Source organism: Amphibalanus amphitrite, unplaced genomic scaffold (assembly GCF_019059575.1).
Source record: "Amphibalanus amphitrite isolate SeventyFive unplaced genomic scaffold, NRLGWU_Aamphi_draft 000252F_arrow, whole genome shotgun sequence".
Lineage (NCBI taxonomy): Eukaryota > Metazoa > Arthropoda > Thecostraca > Balanomorpha > Balanidae > Amphibalanus > Amphibalanus amphitrite.
Window position 1 is genome coordinate 224,566 of NW_024881747.1, and position 22,446 is coordinate 247,011.

The 22,446-nt window shown below is 55.9% G+C and overlaps 1 protein-coding gene across 2 annotated transcripts in view; it reads left to right on the forward strand.

Moving 5' to 3' along the window:
- Positions 1–22,446, forward strand: part of LOC122386452 (nascent polypeptide-associated complex subunit alpha, muscle-specific form-like) — a 66,557-nt gene that overhangs the window by 38,422 nt on the left and 5,689 nt on the right. Inside the window, exons 5-6 of one of the 2 annotated variants that reach the window (XR_006257383.1) lie at positions 1,717–3,316; positions 22,227–22,398. Coding sequence is in view for 1 of the 2 variants with exons in the window: in XM_043375640.1 (XP_043231575.1) it covers positions 3,419–6,109; positions 22,227–22,398 (2,863 nt within the window). In the remaining variant the exon portion in view is untranslated. Of the gene's footprint in view, positions 1–1,716; positions 3,317–3,396; positions 6,110–22,226; positions 22,399–22,446 lie in introns of those variants that run through there. The other variant, XM_043375640.1, reaches the window with a different exon arrangement.

Sequence of the window (22,446 nt, forward strand, 5' to 3'; positions counted from 1 at the left end):
CAGCGCCTTCCGAGAATCTGACGTTGTTGAGTATGACGCTCATGCATTTTATGTAGTGGCCCGGCGGCACTGCTCCGCGCTGCGGGCCCGGTAAATAACGGCCAGTGCGAGGACCGGTTCTCAGAAGGGACAGGTGTCTGCTGCGGTGCCGCTGGAACCAAGGCCAGCGGCGGCCACTGAACGCCGCAGAAGTAAAAACGGAAAAACGGATACGGCGCCGGCCTCGTCCGCCCGGAGCGGCGGCTCGCCGCAGGTCCACTGGTAACAGTCGGTGTCTTGCGTTCGGGTCAGTGCAAGGTACCTGCCGCAAAATATTATGACACATGAGAACACACCCAGCTATCACAGTCAACATTCGTGACGATCAGTGATATAACATGTGCGATCCCTATTAGGCTATTACATTTGCCGATAAGCTCAAACAGCACCCAACCTGCTATTAGACTGGCTTTATGAGTTCACTGCCGAGACGTACCCCTGATCTAAGCACCGTGAGAGCAGCAGAACACTCGGGGATAGTTCGGGTGAATGGCTGCAGTGGCGTGGGAACTTCTTCCAGACTGGGGGGGCTGAACCATCATAGAGATCAACCTAGGGTACCCCCAAATCTAGTTTTCTCATCGGTTTTAGGCCACTTATTTTTCAGACCTTGGCCTTTTCAACGAAAAAAAAAGAAGAAAATATTTGCAAAAAAGTGAGATAGGTATTCCGTCTCAGCTGAGTGAAGAAACTACCGTTTTGGCAACCTGGAATAAAGGTTTTAAGCTGCCAAATGAGTTGCCGAGTCAGTAAAATAGGTAGATTTTTTCACTTACATGCTTTCTTTCTTTGTGACTCACAACCCCTAATTTGGGGAGGACAAGCTGCCCCAACGGTTCCTGGCCTCATAAAAAGATGTGAGGCACCGCCCCCACGGCCCCAGAGTTGTGAGGGCAAGCTTCCCCCACTGCCCTCTCCCCCGGTTCCCGCGCCCAAGATTACTTTCTCGCGCCTATGTATGAATCTATGAAATTGTGTTGGTAGATTTCCGATTTCGATTCCTCCAGCTGGGGGGGGGGGCTCAAATACATTACGAGCCCCCCCAGCCGAAAAGTTGGAGGGGCTCAGCCCCCCCTAGCCCCCCCGGTTCCCGCGCCACTGAATGGCTGTCAGGAATTCGCCACACGGCAAATCACCGGTCGGTGTAATGCTCACGGCGCACGAACTGGGCAGGAACGTGCCACTGTTGAACGCTGCCTATCGTACGCGGTCGAGGATTGCCCGGTCGTGACTGGGGGCTATAGCTACCAGCCATACTTCCCACTGAGGCAGAGTAACGAACGGACAACGGAGACGGCTTTTTACAGTGATGGGAGATAGATCTAGGAGATTGCTATCGGCGATTTAGAAAAATGTCCGTGTTGGCAGGTGGTGATAGAATTATTGTGCAGTGAAATTGTCCGGTTGTTGCATAATGGTGGTGTTTGAAGTAATCTGACAGAATGATTGACCGTTATGTTTCATGTTCGTACATTGCCCGAGCAGTGCTTATCACAGTGAATTCACTACCTCCTCCCTTATAAGCCACTCTGCATGATTAGCTCAATCTGAGTTCAGTTAAATAAGCGCTTAACAAAAACACATAATTATAGTAAATTGTCACATTACAACACCCGTTTCAGTAGCTGAACTTTGATGTTGAATAAGAGTTTGACACGATCGTTTTGTCCTTTTCAGAGGAGTGCGAGCCGAAGCCACGAGTGCGGCGGGCCTCAGCCGGTGACGAGCTGCTGGAGGCAGACGGACTCGGCCGCGGTGGACTGATGAGCTGGGACCAGCCGCTCACCAAGTCCTGTGTCGGAGCACCACTGTTCAGCGAACTGCCGCCAGCCCGGCCGCTGGCCGCCACCACCAGCGCCGCCTGGCGTCAGTCTCCCGAACTGCTGTCGCAGATGGCGCCGCTGTCGCACAGTGACTTCCGAGGCCACCACTGGCGCGTGGACAATGAACCAATCAGTGCGGAACTGAGCTGCGCCGGCCCCGGCGGTCGGCGGCACAGCGACCCTGGCACCTTTGGCGGCCGTATCGGTCTGCCGGTGACCCTCGCTGAGCCGTCTGACGGACGGGACGACCGCCCAGTGACCGGCGGCCGGCCCGTGTCACCGCAGGGTCACCGGAGGTCACCGGAGCGGCCGGCTCCCACGCCGCGCTCGGTCACCGGCGGTGGGAGCGACGCGCCGGCCATCGGTCACGACCCAACGACCGGGGGTTTGGGAGCGGCACACAACGCTCAATTGGCGGCCAGCACAGCGGAAAGGTGCGCCGTCAGTTCTGAGCGCGCGGCGGTGACATCAACACCCACCGGCGCGCGCGGTGGCACTGAGGTGCCCAAGGCGACGGCGGACGGACGCGTGCCGACCGCCGCCGACCCCAAGTGGGACCTGGGCAGCTGTGAGGACTTTGAGAACCTGGACCGTCGGATCGAGTCTTTGACGTTCGACTTTGAGGAGGAGGAGAGGACGCTACAGACTTTGGAGAGCCTGGAGTCGGCTACAGACGTGCAGCGGCGGCGCTACCAGCGGCTCTCCAGCTCCAGACAGGCGTCTACTGAGGAGCCAAACCAGCTCTGTGAGCCGGTAAGGCGCTTCCATAGCTCCGGTGACCTGACCATGATCGGTGATGATGCCCGCTCCGAGCGGCCGGCCGCGCGACGCGGCGCCACCAAAACGACTCAAATCGACGGCGACTCGAACTCGGCGCAGCGCAGCAGACGAACATCAGTACTCCAGAGACGACCGTGCCGCGGCCGCACGCGCGTGTCGAGCTCCTGCGCCACTCCAGTGAGAACCTCAGCGAGGACTCTGGGTTCGGTGAGCAGACGGTGGGGGCGCGCAGCTCCTCTGAGGCCAGCTCACCGCCGCCGAGCCTGTCTCTCACCACACCACGAGAGGAGAGCTCAGGTCAGCCGGAGACGGCGCCCAGCCGGCTCAGCCGCCGGTCTCAGTCCACACCGGACCTGAGCCCGAGCGCCCAGCGCCGCCGCCGACTGCTCGAGCTCATCGGACGCGACGAGCGGCGTCGGGCGCGGGTGTACCTGGACGCCGCGGCGTCCGACGCCCGGGACGCCGCCGGGCTGGACGCCGCGGCCCAGCCGACGGTCCCCCGGCGGCAGCTCAGTCTGGAGACGGCGGCTGGGGTGTCCAAGGAGCGCCCTGTACCGGCGCCGCGCTCCGCCCCGCCCAAACCGGCGGCCGTGTATCAGAACGTGCCGCCCAACGCCTGGCTGGCAGCGCTGGCGGCTGGTGACGGCAAGGAGGCTGTACGCCGCACCACACAGGTAAACGGCAGCTCCGGCGCCGGCCGCGGCCCGGACCCAGCTCCGGCCCCGGCCCCGGACCCGGCTCCGTCCCCGGACCCCGGTCCCCCGGCTGACTCAGGTATGTGCAGTGGGCAGCGCGCTGGCGCGGTGGCGGCGCGACCGACGCCGACGACGCGTGGGATTGCACGCGCCACGACCGACACGCCGCTCGACCGTGACGCGGGTGACTGCGGTGACGCGGCTGACGATGGTGTGAGTGACGCGCCGGTGACGGTCCGACGGGCCGTCATCGGCCCAGGGGTGAGCGGACCGGCCGGCGCGGGGGAGAAAGGTGAACTTACAGCCTTTGACGGCAGATGGCAGGACAGGTCCCTCCCGGCCGTGTCCAGAGGTGGTTCCCTGGCTCATGAATCGGTGCGTGACGAAGAACCGCGCGACATCTATCTGACAAATAACGAACCCCAGCCTTTAATGATCCACCGCCGGGCGGCGGGTCGTCCTAAACCGCTCGACATTGCGACCGCGCAGGAATTTATCCTGTTAGAGGGAGCGGAGGGTGAGCGTTTCGCAACGGATGCTTTCGTGTTCTCACCGGACGGGGCGCGTCACATCCGCAGCGAGGGGCCGGCCGAGGGGGCGGGGGCGGCCGGCGCGGCAGCCGGGGCGGCGGCGGGGGCGGCCGACCGGCCAATCGCGGCGCCGGCGGCGGCGGGCCCGGCGGCGCCTGGAAATAGGCAGTCGCCCAGTCAGTGCGACCTGTCGGTGGTGGCGGACGGGCCGGCCGCGCCGGAACCGACGGGCAGTGTGCTCGACGGCAGTGTTCGTGAGGTCGGCTCGTGCGAGGCGAACATGACTGTGCCGCGGCAGGAGGCGCGCTCCTGGGGCCGTCCGGAGCCGGCCGCGCCGCCGGCGCCGGCCTCCGACCTTCCCCGACTGCACGGCCCCGGACTGGGCTACCCGGACTGGCTGGACACTAGTATGGAGCCGGCCGACACCGGCGAGACGAGCTCTGTGGGCGGCTTCTTCTCGCGTGTGGCCGTGTCCGCCGCGCCGCCGGACACTGTCCGTCTGCCCGGTCTGATCAGCGGCTCGGATGGCTCTGTTCGCCGGTACGGTCCGCAGAGCGCCGTGGAAGTCCGCATTAACCGACAAGACGGTAAACCTCCGCCCGCCGCTCCCGGCCGCGTTAAAGGTGTCCAGTTCAGCCCGCTCGTCTCGGAAGTTCGCTGGCGTGAGACATACATAGACGAGGAATCAACTGACGGACGTAGCCTGTCTCCTGCTTGGGATGAACGAGACCCAGACACGTCACCAGAGGAGCGCAGCGCGCCGCCGCGGCCGCCGCTGCCCGCTCAGCACGCCGATCTGCGGCCGGCGGGCCCCGCCCCCTCCTCAGCGGCGGCCGGACCGCCGCAGCCCCCGCCACGCACAGACAGTCGCCCGGCGTCGGCGCGGCCGGTGGAGACCCACCGGCTCCGTGTCTCCTACCCGGTGGACAGCGGAGACGGCGCCGGCGTGCGCCGACAGGTGGTCACGTGTGAGCGCGCCGCGGCCGACACGACGCAGCCACGCACCGACGCCGCTGAGATGGAGCGACGGGAGCGACGCACCAACGGCGGCCTGGCGACTCCTCCGGCGGCGCCCAGAGCAGCAGCGGAGAGGCCCAGGACGATGATGGAGCGACTCGGACTGGGCAGACTGTCAGGGAGCCGGCGGCGGGCGACTGGGGGTCAGGAGAGGGCCAGTCCTGTCTCTCGTCGGTCACCGTCTCCAGGTGTTAGCAGTGTGGTGGTGAGAGAGACTGAGATTGTCAGTCCTAGGGCTGAGAGGGCGGCGGTGGCGGCGGGGGTGTCTGATGCTACTCGAATGAGTGCGCCCCCGGCAGCCCCCTCGGTGACAGCGAGAGCCGTGTCACCAGCGGAAGCGGCAGCAGTTGCAGCAGCAGCCGCCGTTGGCCGGACATGGGACACCTCCAGACGAGGAGGCTCGACAGAGCCCGCGACTCCACTCCAGTCTCCCCTACAGCGTGCGACCGAGCGACTGGACCGACCGGCCACCGTCCCCACTCCTCCGGGGAGTGAATCTACCAGCGCGCCGGAGGAATCCATCTCCAAGCCGCCGCTGCCGCCGCGTGTCACTGCCAGTCAGGTGACACGAGCACGCCTCAGTAGCGCGCGCCACCAATTCCTGAGCACATCGAGCGCGTCCCCGGCAGCAGGCGGTGCTCAGCCGTGGGGACCGACCGCGCATCCTGTGCTGCCCCCGCCGGTCTCCGACGCAGCCCCGAGCGGCGACACGGCCACTGACGTGAGAGAGGCGTTCGAGCGATTCAGGCGTCAGGCACAGGAGGACCGTGCGCGGTTAGCACTCAGTACCCCAGATCTCAGCCTGATCGAGACGACGACCAAACAGCTGGTGCGGCCGCCGTCCCCCGATCCGCGGCCGCGACGGGTGGAGGTCACCACCTTCGGGCACGATGACAGCTACGAGATCGAGTGGGGAGAGTCGACTTCCACTGTGCGGCCGGCTAGAGGGTCGGCACGTCCCTCGCTGGCGGCCAGGGCGTGGCCCAAGGTGCCGGCAGCGCGGACACACGCCGAGGAGAACCTGCCGTGTAAAGAGACGGACCTGGACGCCATCGTTCGCGGCTTACAGCAGTTCATCGACGAGATCTCACCACCGAGGGAGAAGGCCAAGAGTATGCTGAATCTGGAGGAAGCCGAACAGCTGGGCAGGTCGTCTGCGACGTCCGACTCCCGCGCCAAGTCGATGGAGTTCCTGCTGGACGATGAAAACAAGGCGACAACTCTGGTGAGTTAGAGTGGAGTTGCGCGGCTCACCGGCGGCCTGGGCGCGGTCTTCCTCACCGTACCGGTGCAGACTTTTAGAGGGTAGTATCGCTCGGGCACTGCTCTCGGGATCGGCGCGCTGGGTTGGCGCTCAGCGATGGTAACACCTTCTTTCTCTCTCCGCATGTGTGACTAACTCTGCACGGGGACTGACTGGACACTGCTTGTGCTTGGCCTAACACCTGTGTTGGCGATTGATGGGATACCATTTAGCGAAGGAGTGCTGCTGTATTAATTGGATAAATTGGACCGTAACGATGCAATGCTGAACTGTCCCTATTGCTCAAATTTGGCCTCACTTCGTTCCAAATTGTGGCATCTAGAACCTCTGGGTCTGAATTTACTTCCAGACATCGATATTTGTCTATATTTCTATTTATTTCCATCAAAACTTGTCTCCCAGAGAGTCATCGTGTTTAGTTTATGCGTAGGTACGCATTATGTATATAACGCCACTTACGCAAATTAGTTATACAAAGAAGTAATTCATCACTAGCTTTGAAGCTATTATCCTGAAGTCATTCGCTAATTGTTAGTCAAGTGGCCTTGTACGGTGCACTCTTACATTGCACGAACTTTCGGACAGTGCAGTCAGAGTAAACATAACTAGAAACATCGGTTATTTTTACACCATTGACCATATGCAAGTTCATCGCAAGTCTCCTGGAGCTCAAAATAAAGCTACATAATTAATTGGCCAAGTTATTTGCCATTTTTCTTAAAAGGCGTTCACTTACACGGTATCACCATGCAAAGACGTGAAACTCGATCCATGTTGATCATTGATGTCCTGAGCGAAATAAAAAGCCGAGCTCTTGTATAGCTTAAGTCATTGCAGCACTCCTTCGCTAAGCGAATTGACGCTTCGACCGTTGTCCCAAGGTGAGTACGGACTTAAACGGCCTAATAAAGGGTAGTATTACCGAGTGTGCTGACCGGAGTCTTTTTCTCTGCCAGTAGTTAGTCAACCTTCTCACTTACCGTAGCTGGGCTAGTTGCAGCCTTTCTTTCACTGCTGTATCGTCTGTCTCTCAATCTCTCACATTTCTGTTATCGTTACTTCTGACACTATCCTGGGTGTTTTCATTTATCGTTATAGGCATTTTTTTACCTGTTCGTGAAATCGATTAAGAAATATTTATCCGAATAGTTATGGAGGCCTTTTTTCGAACTAAGGCATCGCTATTTTGGTCTAATATTTTATATGTTAAATGTTAAATACTTTATATGTTATGTTGATTTATATGTTAATGTTAAATCTGATTTATGTTCTGCTTGGAGAGAGCTTCGTTGATAAATGAACAAAATATAGACCCACTTCGATTCCTAAAAAAAATCAATTATATTCAGTAGCGGCGGAACACCTTGAATTAAGGGGTGGGGGGCACTGCCGGCTTTTGGTCCCATTCTTTCCATGCAACGCCCATAGGGAGGGCTAATGTAAAAAAGCCATAATCAAGGGGGGCATGGTGCTCCGGTGCCCTCCCCGTTCCGCCTCCTATGATTATATTGCTCGATAACTTCATAGCTAGTCATTACCTCGACCGTATTAGAAATGAGCGGTTGAAATCCAGCTCTATCACGCTTCAAGGAACCGAAGCATTGCCGTAGCTCGGGCTCTGTGCGCGATAAGAGTCCGATTCTGCCGCTGCTGGGTCGCGTGACGGTCTGCTCTGAGCGAGATCCATCTGAGCTCTGCCCCTGGCTCGCTGCCACATGTCCGTCGCACTATGCCCGGTGTGGTTGAAAACACCGCTGGCAGCTCGGTATAAACAGTCCATATCGCCGACGACAGAAGGCTGGGGAAGCGGATTGATTTGGCAACGATGTCGTAGAATGATTTTGAATCGCGTGCTGTCGGCATTGACTTGCATCACTAGGCAAAGGCATTATGTTTCACATTCAGAAAGAAGGGAATGTCTAATTCCTTATTTGAAATCAAACTTTTTTCAACACTTATATTATCTAGGTATATTAATTGCTTTCAGAAGCAGGAAGAGATGAATGTTTGATCTATCTGAGTTCTCTGAGGATTGGTGGCGATTTTGTCATTAACATTGCAGGAATGTTTTTCACACTGAGATAACGGCCGTCTTCCTTCTCTCAGTGTGTACGCATTCCATCGCTGACCTGTCATCGGCCGGCCACGATCGTTATCTCGTGTTGCTTTAGGCTCAGTAGGCGACTTTGATCAGCCGAGTGCTGCAGCTTGGTGATGCTGTCAGTCGACGGTCGCTGTCGCCCTTCTAGGGGTCCTGTTACTCGTCACTTGTGCTCGGCTGTCAAGGCCCCTAGTCCAATGACAAGTTTTCGGCTCTCGCTTATATCCATTTGCATGCCCACTACATAGTTTGTGTGTACGATATGTATCCACTGGTGTCCAGCGTTCCCCACCGGTATCCGCTCGGCGCTATTGTCAGTCGTCCGATGGTGGCTTCCAGTGTCCGGTAATGTTCGCTCTCGTCCAGCGATTTCCGCTGCCGCCGCCCCCGGTCACCGCTGGTCAGTGCCATGCCGGGGGCGTTTTAAACAAACTCGGCTGACGAGCACCAGACGACTGGCCCGCCGGTCTCGCGAACGGTACGGCGCAGTTCGTGCAGAGTTCAGCCGCCGGGACGACATACATTACATGGCTCTTTGGTCGGCGCTCGCCGCCAGTCAGCTGAGTGGAGTGACCCCCGTGACCCGGCGGCCCCACGGCGTGACCCCACGTCCCAGACGATGACCTGGTGACCTGAGAGCGGTGTCACGCGCCGCAGAGGTGCCTGCTGTACAGCAGGGACCGTTGGTGGCCTCAGCGGGAGGCTGTTTAATTTGGCAGTGGTTTGGCATTGGTCAGGTCGGTTCAATGGGGTGAAGATGGTTCACAGACCGAACCTGACCGCCGTTAGTTGCGGATATTCACAGAACTGGCTATCGAGTGTGGTTAAATGGACTCTCAGCTGACCATTTCAGAGGATGTGTCCTTCCTCTGCAGAGTCGTTTTATGGCTATTTTCCGCTCGGTTTCCGTTTCTCAACTGTCAGGCCGGTCGTCCAGTCGTCGAGATTTTCGCGGTATCATGTCATAAATCGTCCACTGCACTCTGTATATACGTGTTTTAAGTGGGGTGCCATCCCGTAACCCATCCCAGGAGCCCCGTCAGAGGGTCGGCATCACTGGGTCACCAAATACGGCCGCCGGCGCCGGACCGTGACGTCACAGACCGGTGACGTCACGTCACGGCTGGCTGCGGTCAGCGGCGCCATCCCCCTCCTGTCCTGTCCAGTGGGACAGTGGGACACACCCCTGTGGTGCTCATCCTGACCCGTACGGGCCCGGACCCACTGACTGGTGCACATGTGTTAGACGGGATCCGAGTACTACCCTATGCATAAAGATCATCCATTGAGATACATATCAATCATAGACGGTTAAGAAGTGACGTAGATATATCTCTTAGGTCGTTCGGGTCATGTGTTTTGTATGAATATTACATATAGGTATTGCGCCGGCCTCGAGATTTGTCGCTCCACTCCGCCTATGCAAACTTGTAATGCGCAGAAGGCCGACATTTATCTTACATAAGGACAGTTCCTTCGTAATATAAAATGCGTCCTTATTACATGATTAAAAGATTACACGGATTAACTTGGAGATGAAGTTTTCGTAATTGATATCAACTCATTCCAACAACCATGGCGAATCCCATTACGCCATTACCATACTTTCACATCAGTGGCAAGCTCTCCTGTGCCATGCCGCAAGAACAAGTATGATTTTATGGAAGTATACACGGTACTTTGTACCAGAGTACCGCGTGCCGTACCATACCATGCCGAAAAGACCAGCACTGCCCGGGCTGACCCATGGGCCTCAGCCGTGCTGAATAATGCGACGTTACCAGTGGGTGCAGATGTGGCGGCCTCTCGTTATCGACTGGTTTATGACCCGTCACGAGGGCCCAGTCGGACGGAATGCGTGACCGTTCAACAGAAAGCCGGGAGTGCTTATTGAATCACTATGGCCGGCCATGAAATATGGGCTCAGAGGTGTGCACAAATCGGTTGGTATCAAGGCGAGTGCACGGACTTCTAAAACGTGATCGGTTGGTTTTGAATGAAGTTGCTTATTCAGAGGGAAATCATGATTGTTCGTGATGTTGAAAATCTGACAAGAGGATGATCTTCTATTCTCAAATGTGCATTTGTGAGTCAATTACTCATGTCAGAGGCTAAATAGCGACTGCACATTAAATGTTTTCTTACTGTTTGCCTCACTCGGCCCGAGGTTCGACCAGTAACTTCCTCCCACCAGGGAAATTTATTCATTCCCCATCCCCATCAATTACCTATATTATCTGGCCATCAAGTCTTATCAAACCAGTTTTCCGTGCGAGGAAATGTATTTGTTTCTGTCTTATCTTTGATACCGTTGGTCCGGTACTAAACACATCCAATCAGTTTCCTGTGTGTATTGCTGCTCACATTTTCCTTGAGTTACCTCACCTCTAAGTGGCGTTCTGTCTGTCGGCTCTGTGGGTCGATTCATGGCGCTACAGATCAGCCCCCGCCGTGCCGCCCCCGCGTTCTCAGCCGGCCGCCCGTATGTCTCTGTTTACCATAGCGCTGATAGTGGACCGTCTGTCGCTGAGAGATCTAACCGCGCCCCCACCGCTGCTGCGGCTGGCTCGTGCCCTCCTCGACGGTTGTGACGCATCTGCGGCCATGACTGGCGCGCCGGCTGTGGGTATCGCCACCACAATAGCGGCGGCGGGGGCGGGGGCGGGGGCGGCTCCGATACCGCCCCGTTCGACGATATCCCGTCGCACGCAGACGCGGTCAGTTCCGCTCAGTTTCGACACGAGCTCAGTTGGCCGCAGGCAGTGAGAGAGCACGGGTGAACTCTGTCCGAGCACGGCTGAACTCGGTCCGAGCACGGCCGACCTCGGTTAGAGCACGCCCCGACAGCACCACGGCGCGCGCGGCGCGGCAAAAACAGTGCTAGGACACGTTCGCAGGGTGCGGCTTGTGAGCGGTGAGTGCTCTGTCCAGCAACGCATACCGATTGGAGTCGGATCAAGACGTACAACAGAGGCTCGAATACGGAGCTCTGTGTACTGTGCGCCGCAAATTGTCTGAATAATTGCTGAGAAAACAACCACGAGAACACACGGGACGAAAACCGCACGACACGAGGACGACCCGGGGCTGGTGACTTTCGAAGCACGCCTGATTTGGAGCGGCGTGAGAGCATTGCAGCGGGTCGGTGCAGTTTCACGTCACTCTGACGTCCGCTGAGTGCCAGCGGCGCGCACGTCATGAGACCGATGACGACTGCGGCGGCGTCGGCAGCTGACGGCAGCCTTTGAGGCCGACGACGGATCGCCGGGAGTTCCACTGAGACGGCCGCCGCTCCGGGTCGTGACAGAGGGGAGAGAGACGACGGCAGACCGGCGCTAGTCTGGGCTCGGAGCACGCGCCGGCAGGACGGTTGGTGGGGTCAGTGAGACGGAGATCTCTGATCGGCTCGTCTGGACCAGTCTTTACCCGTTTCTTCACCCGTCAGTGTGTCGGTCTCCATCCGTCTCCGGCGGTCGCCTGTTGCATTCAGACGCCAGGAAGTCTGCGGTGAGCTGCGCTATCCTGCGCGCTCCCTTTGTGGGCGACTTTCGCAGTCCGTCATCGCTTCTGTCTCGGACGGAACCGTGTTGTAACGTTTCGCACAGAAGCGTCGTCTCATAGCCTGACCGGCGTCGTCAAGAGACTGGGCGCGAAGTGATGTCCAAGCCGGTGAGAGAGTGCAATGTGGTCCCATGTGACGATACGATATCCGAGGACTCCGTTTGGTCTGATCGAACTCCAACTGCACAGAGGGTGCAGCTATGTGAGCTGGCTGATGCCGACTTGCCTACGACTCTCTCCGGGTCACATAAGGTGAGTTTTGAACGACTTGTTTGGAGCCGACTGTTTTGCAATGTCGGTTTTATGATCCTGATTTTAGCGGTGGTATAAAAGAGCGTGCAATGTGTATGCATGTGACCTTTGGACGTTGTTGAGCTTGCTAAGTGGTTTGTGAGTGCTGAATAACAGATATCTGCCTACGTGGTCACTGAGAGTATCGCAACTCACTCTCGCTAGACAAGACTCCGGTGCGTGACGAAGCATCGATGTCTTCGTGCTAAAGGTCAAAAGGTTATCTGCCTCTTACGCAGACTTCGTCACAGGAAATGACTCATTCTTGAATGTTAGCCCTTGGAGCATTAGGTACAGAGTTCGATCAATGCTGGTTGAACCATCGGGTCCAACAGTTGAATTCACGAATTGAATCAATGGCTCGGGCGCAGAGGCATTCGACTTTACATTGTCATCGGTCGGTTGGAGCATAACTCAATTCTTCGAATGTCTGAACGTCCATCGATTTTATGAAGGCCACTTGGATTGCATGCCTTGCCCTTCACAGACCAGAATGATTGCTACGAATCACTCTGACGCAGTACTCCCACCCCATGCGGCGCCGGGTGCTCTGCGGGTGCAGCGGCACGCCCTGGTGGGTGCAGGGTTGAGGGTGCTGGTATGGTATGCCGCCCGCGGTGGAGCCGGGTGGGACCTGAACGCCCCCGCAGGCTGGAGCGAGCGCGGGGGGGGGACCACATTCTGTCACATATGTGACATGTGGTAACGGACTTCATACGTGTGACGGATAATGTCGCGCTGCAGGTCAGACGCTGATGACGCCATGGGGTGTATGTATGTAGAATGGTGATATCAACTGTCGTATCCGCCTATCCCGGGAAGGCCAGCAGAGCGGAATTCAGTCTTGTTTCCGCTTTCATTCTTCATAAATTCCACCGTGGTTTTATCGAGGTTCTACCATGGTTCCAGTGAAGTTCTGTCGAGGTTCTATCGTGGTTCCAGTGTGGTTCCAGTGTGGTTCCGACGTATGTACTCCGGCGGCTGCGGCTGTTGCGGTCATCGCGGAAGCGGGCGTCAGTTTGCGGCTGTGTCGGCAGAAAGAGAGAGAGAGAGAGAGAGAGAGAGAGAGAGAGAGAGAGAGAGAGAGAGAGAGAGAGAGAGAGAGAGAGAGAGAGAGAGAGAGAGAGAGAGAGAGAGAGAGAGAGAGCTGGGTGTCTCCACCTCCTCTTTACCCGCTCCCCGTGGAGCTTATTTCCTCTCCCGTAGAACGTTGAACCGGAGTGAAGGACCGTGTCCGGCGTGGACCGTCCTTTCAGCCCAGGGGAGGCCTTTGTGAAGGGGTGTAATTACTGAGGGGTGGAGGGTGTCTAACGTTTGGTCCCAACAGGTGCAAGGGTGGGGGACTGACCGGATGTCTGGGGGTAACCGCCATGTTTTCATTTAGTGCACCGCATAATTGCCGGCTACTTTTGAGAATGTAAAGCCCAGACCAAGAATGCCAGGAACAGGCATGGCCGAACTGCGAATTTATGACAGGAAGGGTTGCACCTTTTTGACAGACGATGGCATTTCCGCGAAACTTGTCCTTCTCAATGTCCACAACCAACTAGTCATAACTTGTCACTTTCTGTCAGATCTGACATGCCGCTATACGTCAGTCCAACGTGACAGGTCAATTTAACCCACTTCGCCCCTATATTACTGGCCACCTGACCTGGAGGCTTCTTCACTTTGGCATTTTAATTTGATGAGGAACTTGAGATCTCGATGGAAAATTGAAAATCTCACGTCATTTGGCTGTCGATGGAGGCAGAGTGCCGCGTATGTCTCCCCGCTCGCACTTCTCTCTCCTCTCCCCTGCCTGTTTCTCTCCCTCCCTCTCTCCCTCCCTCTCTCTCTCTCTCTCTTCCCCCTCTCGCTTCTCTCCCCTCCCTGTGCGTGGCCTGCGTCTCATCACGCCGCACCAGCCGACTTGTGGCAGTCCCATCCGTTATACCGAGCCCGTGCCACTCCTTCAGAGGGGTGGGGGAGACGCAGGGAGACACCCCTCTGCGCCACCTGCGCTGCCGGGTGACGAGTGGGGCTCGGGCAGCCGCAGCCGCTCTGCTCGAGTCGGAGTCTTGGCGTTTAGAAAGAGTGGTGTATCATTGGATCCTCCGGTAGCTTTATATTTACCCCCGTAGTCCTTAGTTGCAAATTTTCTCTTTTATTTCACTGAAGCACATTCTTTTCTCCGTCCATAAAAGTGGTTTTGCTCTCGTATCCATTCCGTAACTGAGGACTCTTCCATCGGCCAGTCTCTGTCGGCTGATATTGGGTGCACCGTTCGGATATAGGTACAGTTACACATGCCTCTTCTAGGTACTCCCCACCGTCCACCCCTCCCCTTCATAGCACCCCTCCGTCTCTTCTCGGGTGTCCCATTAAATCCCAGCCGGGCTCCGGTGTCCACTTAGACCAGGCATCTGTGCGTCTGGTGCTGTGTCTCCTTCTCGATGCTGTCATATACCGGCAGGTCTCTAATGATTCGCCGATGCACCGGCGCATTCTGTGCTCGGTGAACTGTCATACCGGCAGCTTTAATGATCCTCCATTGCACAAGCTCTTGCCGAACTTGGCGAACTTTGATGCAGCTCCAGAAAGTTACCTGCGAAAGCCTAGGATTAACAAAATCCGGATCGATTTGAGGGGAGAAAATAAGTTGAATTTATGTTTGTATGCATTCCACGAAAGGGCGTGAATAAAGTTATTCTTACCAGTCCCAGGCTCAGGGACTTTGCCATGGTTTTAACATTTTACTTTGCCAGACGTGACTACTTAGGCTACATGATGTTCAAATCTAGGCATGCGTTTTCCAATTTGTAGGTATCCTCAGGAACAATTTAACCGTTTTTTGTAGTATCGGTAACGCGCGCGATGTTTGAAACTGTGTTCTTTAGATACGCGTTGTGAGATATAAGGTTCATCTCGGGAGAGTTTATTGCGACATCCGTCTTTCGTAAAACGTGACTAACGATCAGCGGTAGTTTTCTTTCTAAACACAGTGTCCTCCTAGTTGGCTGCCGGCCCGCTGGCTCAGACTCGGAGACACGAAATGTTCTCCAAATGCAGGTTGTTGCCTATGGGGCAGGGTCGTCCCAAGGTGCGGGCCGACATCTAGCTCTCTTCTGACTCGTTTTTGGCTGCACTGGTGGGTGCTGACGGTTGCCATGGAAGCATGATATTGCTTTTATTATATAAGGGTTCCTCTTGCTTGTCTGGCGCAGCGAGCTGAAAAGCCGCCTAATGGATCGAGCTAGTCTGAGGAAGGGCAGAGGTTGCATAACCGCACAGATTATTGCACACACATCCTTTTGTTGCCAGTAATGTAGTTCAGCGACCACACCCAGCGATCGCATTTGTAAACCATACCAGATCATATTGCTGTGACTTATTGACCGCTGGTCAGCATCAGTGAGACCGCGCTGCGTCTGTGGGTTACCGCTACACCTTTGCCCGTCACTCGGCCGCTGCCTCCCTGCCTCACCGTTCACCTTCCATCGGTGACGCGCCATCGGTGACACGGTGCCGCGCCATCGGTGACACGGTGCCGCGCCATCGGTGACGCGGTGACAGCGGCGCGAGTGTGTTCGGTGACGGTGCGTGACCCGTCGCGCCGGCACACAATGCTACCTCTTGTCGGCGCCCACACCAGCGTGGAAGCCACGTGCCAGTCGCATGCCACCGGCCACCGCTCCCCCTCCCCTCCCGAGTGGTCTACATCCTCATCCCTCCAGTGCCGAGGAAGGTCCTCCGACCCGTCCTCTCTTTCCGGAGAGGACTGTCCTCGGGAGGCAGCAGCGGCAGAGGAGCGGCGTTAATGAGAGCCCCTCAGGGCGAGCTGTTTGTCGTGGTGCCTCGGCTCTCTCCCGGGCACGGGCTGGGGGAGACGCTCTCGTCATGGAGGGAGAGAGATAGAGAAAATAAACATATCCGGAATAGGCTGATAGGGATGGACTCCAGCCGGAAGGAGGCGACTTCCATCTCTGAGTGAGGCTTTGGCTGAGCGAGTGGGTGGCCTGGGGGACTTTAACCCTCGCCGGCACAGGGGGGGGGGGTTGATGCAACCCCCCTAAGGTTTTTCGCGAATAACTCGCGTAAAAAGCGGCCGATCGCGACGAAACTTTCAGTACCCTCGCATTGATCAATTATACACCTACCCTGAAAATTTCATGACCCTGACCCAAATGACCTTTGACCTGTGACCTCTTTTCCGAGACCATGTTTGGCCGGAATCGCGATTCGGCGTATGTCGGCTCGCATTAGCCGCGCGTTTGCAAGCTTTTCGTGGTTTCAAACGTTCAAACATGTGATTTGATGTTGCTCCCATACATTAGGGTGGGTGCCAAGGTCACCTGAAGGTCAGGTCAGGTCATTGACCTTTGGTGACCTCGGGTGACCTCGGTTCACTTTTTCGAGTTTTACATGTTTCTAGGCTAGTTTTTGGAGCTGGATTCGAATTTAGCAACCATTTGAACATTTACGAAGTAGTTTTGGTGCCTTCGTAACATGTTACGAAGCTGTCAGAGGCGGTTGACACGTATTACGAATACCCGTCACAACCCCTACCGGTTGACCTGACCTGACCTGACCCGACCTGGTCTAAATGCTTAAAGACATCATCTCTGATCAAAACTAACACGATATCCGTGATCAGCACCCCGGAAAACCCTATAGCAGCCACAATTTACGACTTTCTTACAGATCCCGATTTTCCCGGTTTTCGGGTCATTGACCTGACCTGGAAGGTCACCCGATGACCTAGGACCTTAAAGTTGGGTATCATCGGCTTTCTCTCGTGACGGGCAACACGCTCGTTTTTTCCGCGAAGCTCTAGCTCGATCAGGGGCCAAACGCGAGGGGGGTCGTACCAACCCCCCCCCCCCCCTTGTGCCGTCGAAGGACGCGAAGTGGCCTGTGCCGGCGAGGGTTAAACGGTGATGGTTGATGCAGATCAAATGTCGCCCAGGCATTTATTATCATTACATTAATTTCCTTGTCCTAGACTATTATACTTTTTAAAAGTTGAATACTATGAGACCGAAACGAAACTGAGCAAATTTTCGTTATACCTTGCATAGTTTCTCAGTAACTACCTACCTTCTATTCGGTCAACCGTAAAACGCAATGAAAACCGTCGGTGTGACACCTATCCACTCTATCAAGAAACATCTGTTTTGTCAGACGCATAAAAATAGTCGCTCTCTGCTGGTGGCGGTCGCGACGGTCGCGTGCCATCGGCTCAGGTTGCGCCGCTGGCACCCCTCCACGGCCCATCTCCTGCTCGGGCCCCATCCGGGTGCGTTTTTGTCGCCATCGTCGTCTCCGCTCGCGCGGGTGTTGTCACCAGGTGCAAAACAGTCGGCACGCGCTTACAAATAGCCGCCGAAATTCCGCCATAGACCATCCAGAGGGTTAGAGCGAATATGCAAACGAACGAACTAGGAGCTCGTGCCTCGTGGAGGGCACGACAGCCAGAGCGGTTCGTCTTTCTGCGTTGTGAAGAATTCTGGAGCACCTCGTGACATGTTCAGAGGAGATCCCCATAGCGTCGTCTCTCCTGACCTTCCGGTGGCAGGCAGGCGTGGCCAACGACCTGGCCCGGGCCCCGAGCCGCTATGACGGATAGTCGGCGAGCTATTTTTCCTGCGGTGCTCTTTGAGGTTTTCCCACCGTGAAGAGGTGAGTGGGCATTTTGGGGTTACGGCTGGCGACTTCGCTGCCACATGCCACTCGGAGGCAGCCTCGGATAGTTGGCGCATTCTTGGACGGCGTCCGGCGCGGGTCGGCGTTTGTGCACCGAGCTGTCGCATGGAGGAACTGTCTGGGCCAGAAGATGGACGGTGGTCGGACAGTCTACAAACATGTCAGACCAGCGGGAGTCTGTATCACCGTGTCCCTCAGAGGTGAACTCCGAACCCTGTCAGCCGGAGCACCGCCGGTAGGGACGTGTCGGACGGCGGCAGTTGACAGCTCGGCTGTCGTTTGGCAGTCGGACGGACGCCAGCGCCGCTGCCAGGGTGCTGACCGCCACTCGGATGACGCGGGTCCTGCCACCGTGTCATAGCGCGGTCACCGGCACAGGGCGCGGGCCAAGTGGTCCACTGTCGAGGTCAGGTGACCGCACAGAGGCGCCGGGACGCTGACAGCCAGAGGCCAGCTGAGGAGATAGGTCTCCCATGACGATGGCTTCAGTGGGATTGAAATTGGCTTATGAAGCTGGAAGGAAAATTACATAACTATGTTTTTATATGCAGCATAATACCTTCTTCATATATAAATAGCACTGTTAATGTGTTATTCATTACTGTTAACATCATAGCTGCCTACATGCATCTGCCTTTGGGCACAACAGTTGTGCTGTAGTGATGTTACATCGCAGTGCTTACGAGCGAAATGTGGTATAATGCACTGACTTCGAGATTACATCTTCCACCAGCTCCATATTCTGCAGAAAAGCGCGCGCTGCGTGTTTTATGATGTTTTCCTGGGACAGTCACTGCATTTATATGCTGCAACTGCGCACAGGCCGGTGGTGCACGACATCGATATTGTCAAACCTCAGCGCTGATCGGATTCACAGATAAGAAGCTCCACGCGCCTTGCCGAACTAATGCACGCTAGTGCGAACTACAGCCTCAACTCAGGCCGTAATAAATGTAATTATTCGTATTACCGTAACCATTTATCAGCTGGTAGCAATCTAATTCATGCTGTAATTGTACCGAGAACGGAGTCCAGCTTTGCGTTCCAGCGTCCTCGACGGCTTCGTCAGTGGAGTTCGATTAATGACGCTGGTTAGAAAACAAAGTGGGGCGCTCTATTCGGCTGGCCAGCTGCCCAGACACACATTAGAGCTCGTCGCGGCCCCTCGGATCGCCGGGTGGCGGACGGTCACTCTGAGGCGCCATGGGATACCGCCGTGTGGCTCGACGTTATGCGGCGGTGACCGGCGCGGCAGGTCGGGCAGAGTGGACTCCTGTTAGGTAGATATGGGTAGTCGGAGCGTGCCGAGTGTCTGGCACGGGGCACCTGCTGAGAGGTGGAGTAAATTGGCACTCGGTTAGTACCAGCGCTTGCACGCACTGCACTGCACGAAGACCTGGAACTTAAGCCATGAAGCTGGAATGGGATAGACTTATTTTATCGGATGTAACTCCATATTTGCGTGCAGTATCAGAGCCAACCGTTTAACTGATTCATAGCTGCATGCCTTCATCGTTTTGCTGGGCTAAACCGGCCGGCACGCTGAACTCAGTGCATTTTCGAAGCGTGACACATGACACATACCCCATGGACGGTTCGCCGATGGGCAGGCTGTCCTGGATCCGAGGACATACGACTCACGTCTAGATGCCTCTCAGTGACCTGGCTATCAAAGCCTCAGACTGTTCAACACATGACTTTTTTAATATACATACCGAACCCTGCCCGGATACCTTCTATCGGCCTATATGAAAACCTGGCTGTCTTTCCTGATAGCGGACTGTCGAGCTGTCCTGTGCTGTTCAAAGACTAGGCTTTCGGGCAGTTATGAGCTGCCCTAAACCCGGGACTCCGGGCCCGTTCTGACCGATTCAGACCGAGCAGCCAGCCCCTGAAACTGAGCATCTGCGCGCTATCAAACTATCTATAACAGGCCATCGAACTGTCATACACAGTCCTGACGCCCTCGCCGGGCTGTTTCGAGTCCTCGAATCGCAGAGAAAGGCGGCCTCGAGTTCACCTGTCGCGTTCGATGCCCCGTGTTTGCAGCGCTGGCACGCCGGAAACACGCGTGTGGGTACCTCCTATCAACCGTCCGATAAGATCGCGCACCGGTGCGGTCCCATTTCCGCGCTTCCGGTCGGAAGCAACAATGGGACACCGAGAGCGGTGTATTTTCAGTTTTCGTTTGCTGATAAGCTGCTGCTATTTGACGCGCCCGCTCTGTGTTGTTCAAACGGGCGTGAGGCGCTGGCGGTACCGAGGTTGGAAGTTTACACTGGAGTTGTGTAAACACACTGCTTACCTGGCGTCGCGCCGGCATAGTTCGCTTGCTTACATGTCGAATTTGCCTTGCACGTGTCTATTCGGGTGTACTTACAGTGGAGCCATATGTCCGCACAATCGCAGTGGCCTCTTGTCGCAGTTATTCGTACGGTTTTCAGCAGAACGGTGCTGTTTATGCATGTACCGTTTACTGGATATGTGCTGTTTATAGTGTGTAACTCGCTGATATTGCAATTCTCAAGCGAAAAGAGTCCAAGTCCCTACAAATCCCTACAGGCTCTTTTTTGGCAGTGGAAACTCTTCTCGCTGCTCTGGCGCCAAGCTAAGGCCGAGTGGTGCATGTAGGATAAAATGAAATAAACGTCTATCACCAGACGCTTGGTACATACCTACATGTACTAGTTACGCGTCCGTTGATAAACGTTTATTTGTTTACAGTTTTCGGTCCAATACGCGATAAAATTTGGATTACATAGTAGCGCTCCCCTATCGCGACCATATACATTCTTATAGCTCACAGGTTAAGTATAAGGTCACAGGTAGTATAAAGAAGCGGAAATGCGCAGTTGCCCTTTCTCCTCCACTTATCGGTGACGTGCAGTGCCAGTGTGCGCGCACCCTATAATGGCCCAAAGAAGCACACAATTGCATTCTACTGTCCAGTCAGCGCGGGTGACATTCAACAGGCGTGCACGCTCGTTATACACATGGGGTAAGGTGCATTTCACATACACATAACTCCTGAAGTATCACAGCTGGACGCTGTGTTCTGCAGCTCAGTTTCTCCACATTTGCGCGCGGGGCGAGCGCGCCGTTTCCCACTGTCCCCGCCGCTGGCGTCGTTCAGTAGGCGGGGCGGCCGCCGTGGGTGCCGTCTCCGAGTCCCGCGCCCGCGCCGTACCTGCCGGCCGCCGGCGCGCCACCAGACACGGCGCGCGCGCTTTTTCCGGGCGCTGTTTTTACACGAGCCCCGCTGGTTTCAGTTTCGGCGGCGTTACTGTGTGTCGTGTGTATTGAGGCCACTGTTCTTATTTTACCGTGACGATTATGTCACCGCAGTGCAAGGCAGGGTGCCTGTGCATTTTGCAAACATCAGTTATCCAGCGAAATGAATAAGAGGCGAAGAGTTGAGATCAGGATCTGTGGGTGTCAGTCAAGAATGCGTCCGAAAACTGAAGCGACTAACCTTATTCCGATAGACCACCCTAGGCTCGGTAACAGGGACCAAATTAGTCCCGTCCATGAGCGCCTGTTATGCTGATGACAGCGGAACATTGTCTAATTATTGGCACATCCTCCTTTGGCGCACGTGGTGCCGCGCCGTTTGTGCTGAGGCCGCTGTGTCGCAGTTGGCTAGTAGATATCCTGGACAGAGGCACTGTTGCGCTTAGAGTCGGCTTAGTCGTCTGGGTTTTATTTATACTTTTATTATTCCCTCGCGGTGGGGGTGAGTCAGCTATAGCCGACGTCTGGCTTTGGCTGCGTCGGCGCCTCTCATCCGTCGCCTTCTCAGTTATTTATCAGTATGTCTTTTTTTTTGTCGTCTGTCGGGATCTCTAGTCCGTCCTCAGACTGGTGACTTCTTGATATCATAGTTTATCTCAACTTCGCAGCGGCTTTTCTGATCTTCTGCATTTCTATTGTATGCATTTCAGGCATTTCTCTTTTCTTCTTCAATCATCTGCTTATCTGTCTATCATCTTCATTCACAGCACACTGTGGACATTGATGGTATTCGTAAATCGCTGCTTGGGTTACCTACATATGGGCGATCGATTCCTGTTATAAAACCGCGATTGCATAGTTCATCAACACGACATGCGGTCCCGCTATCAAAACAAACGTCTCAGCTACCTCGCTATTCCAGACCGTTAGCTTGTTTGGCTGTTTCGAGTCGTGGTGTGATTGGCATGTCAACCGTCACGGATGGATGCCCATCCATTGCCTACCATTGCTCTCTTGCAAATGTGACCAAAAGCCTTACTGTATGCATTAGAATATAATGTTTGCTCGTGAATATTGACTCGTTTTAATTGAATCCCCTTATCGCCCTGGGTCTATCGACTATCAGCTATCACTGGATCGATGATAATACCCGGACCCGGGCTAAGTGAGGCCCCCAGCCGTCTCTGACCCCTGACCTGACGTTTTCAGCCGCCCGAGAATCAGCTGATGCGCGGCGGCGAGGCGGCGCGCCAGCTGAGCCGACATGAACTGCGCTTCCAGCGCTCCCTGCGGAACCTGCACACCCCGGAGTGGTACAGGAGGGCGGCCGTGGCACCGACGGCCGCGCTCAGAAGGAACCTGGACACCGCCTCACTGCAGGGTAGGTGTGGGCGCGGGAACGGCAGGGGTGCGTTCACACTGTAGGTTT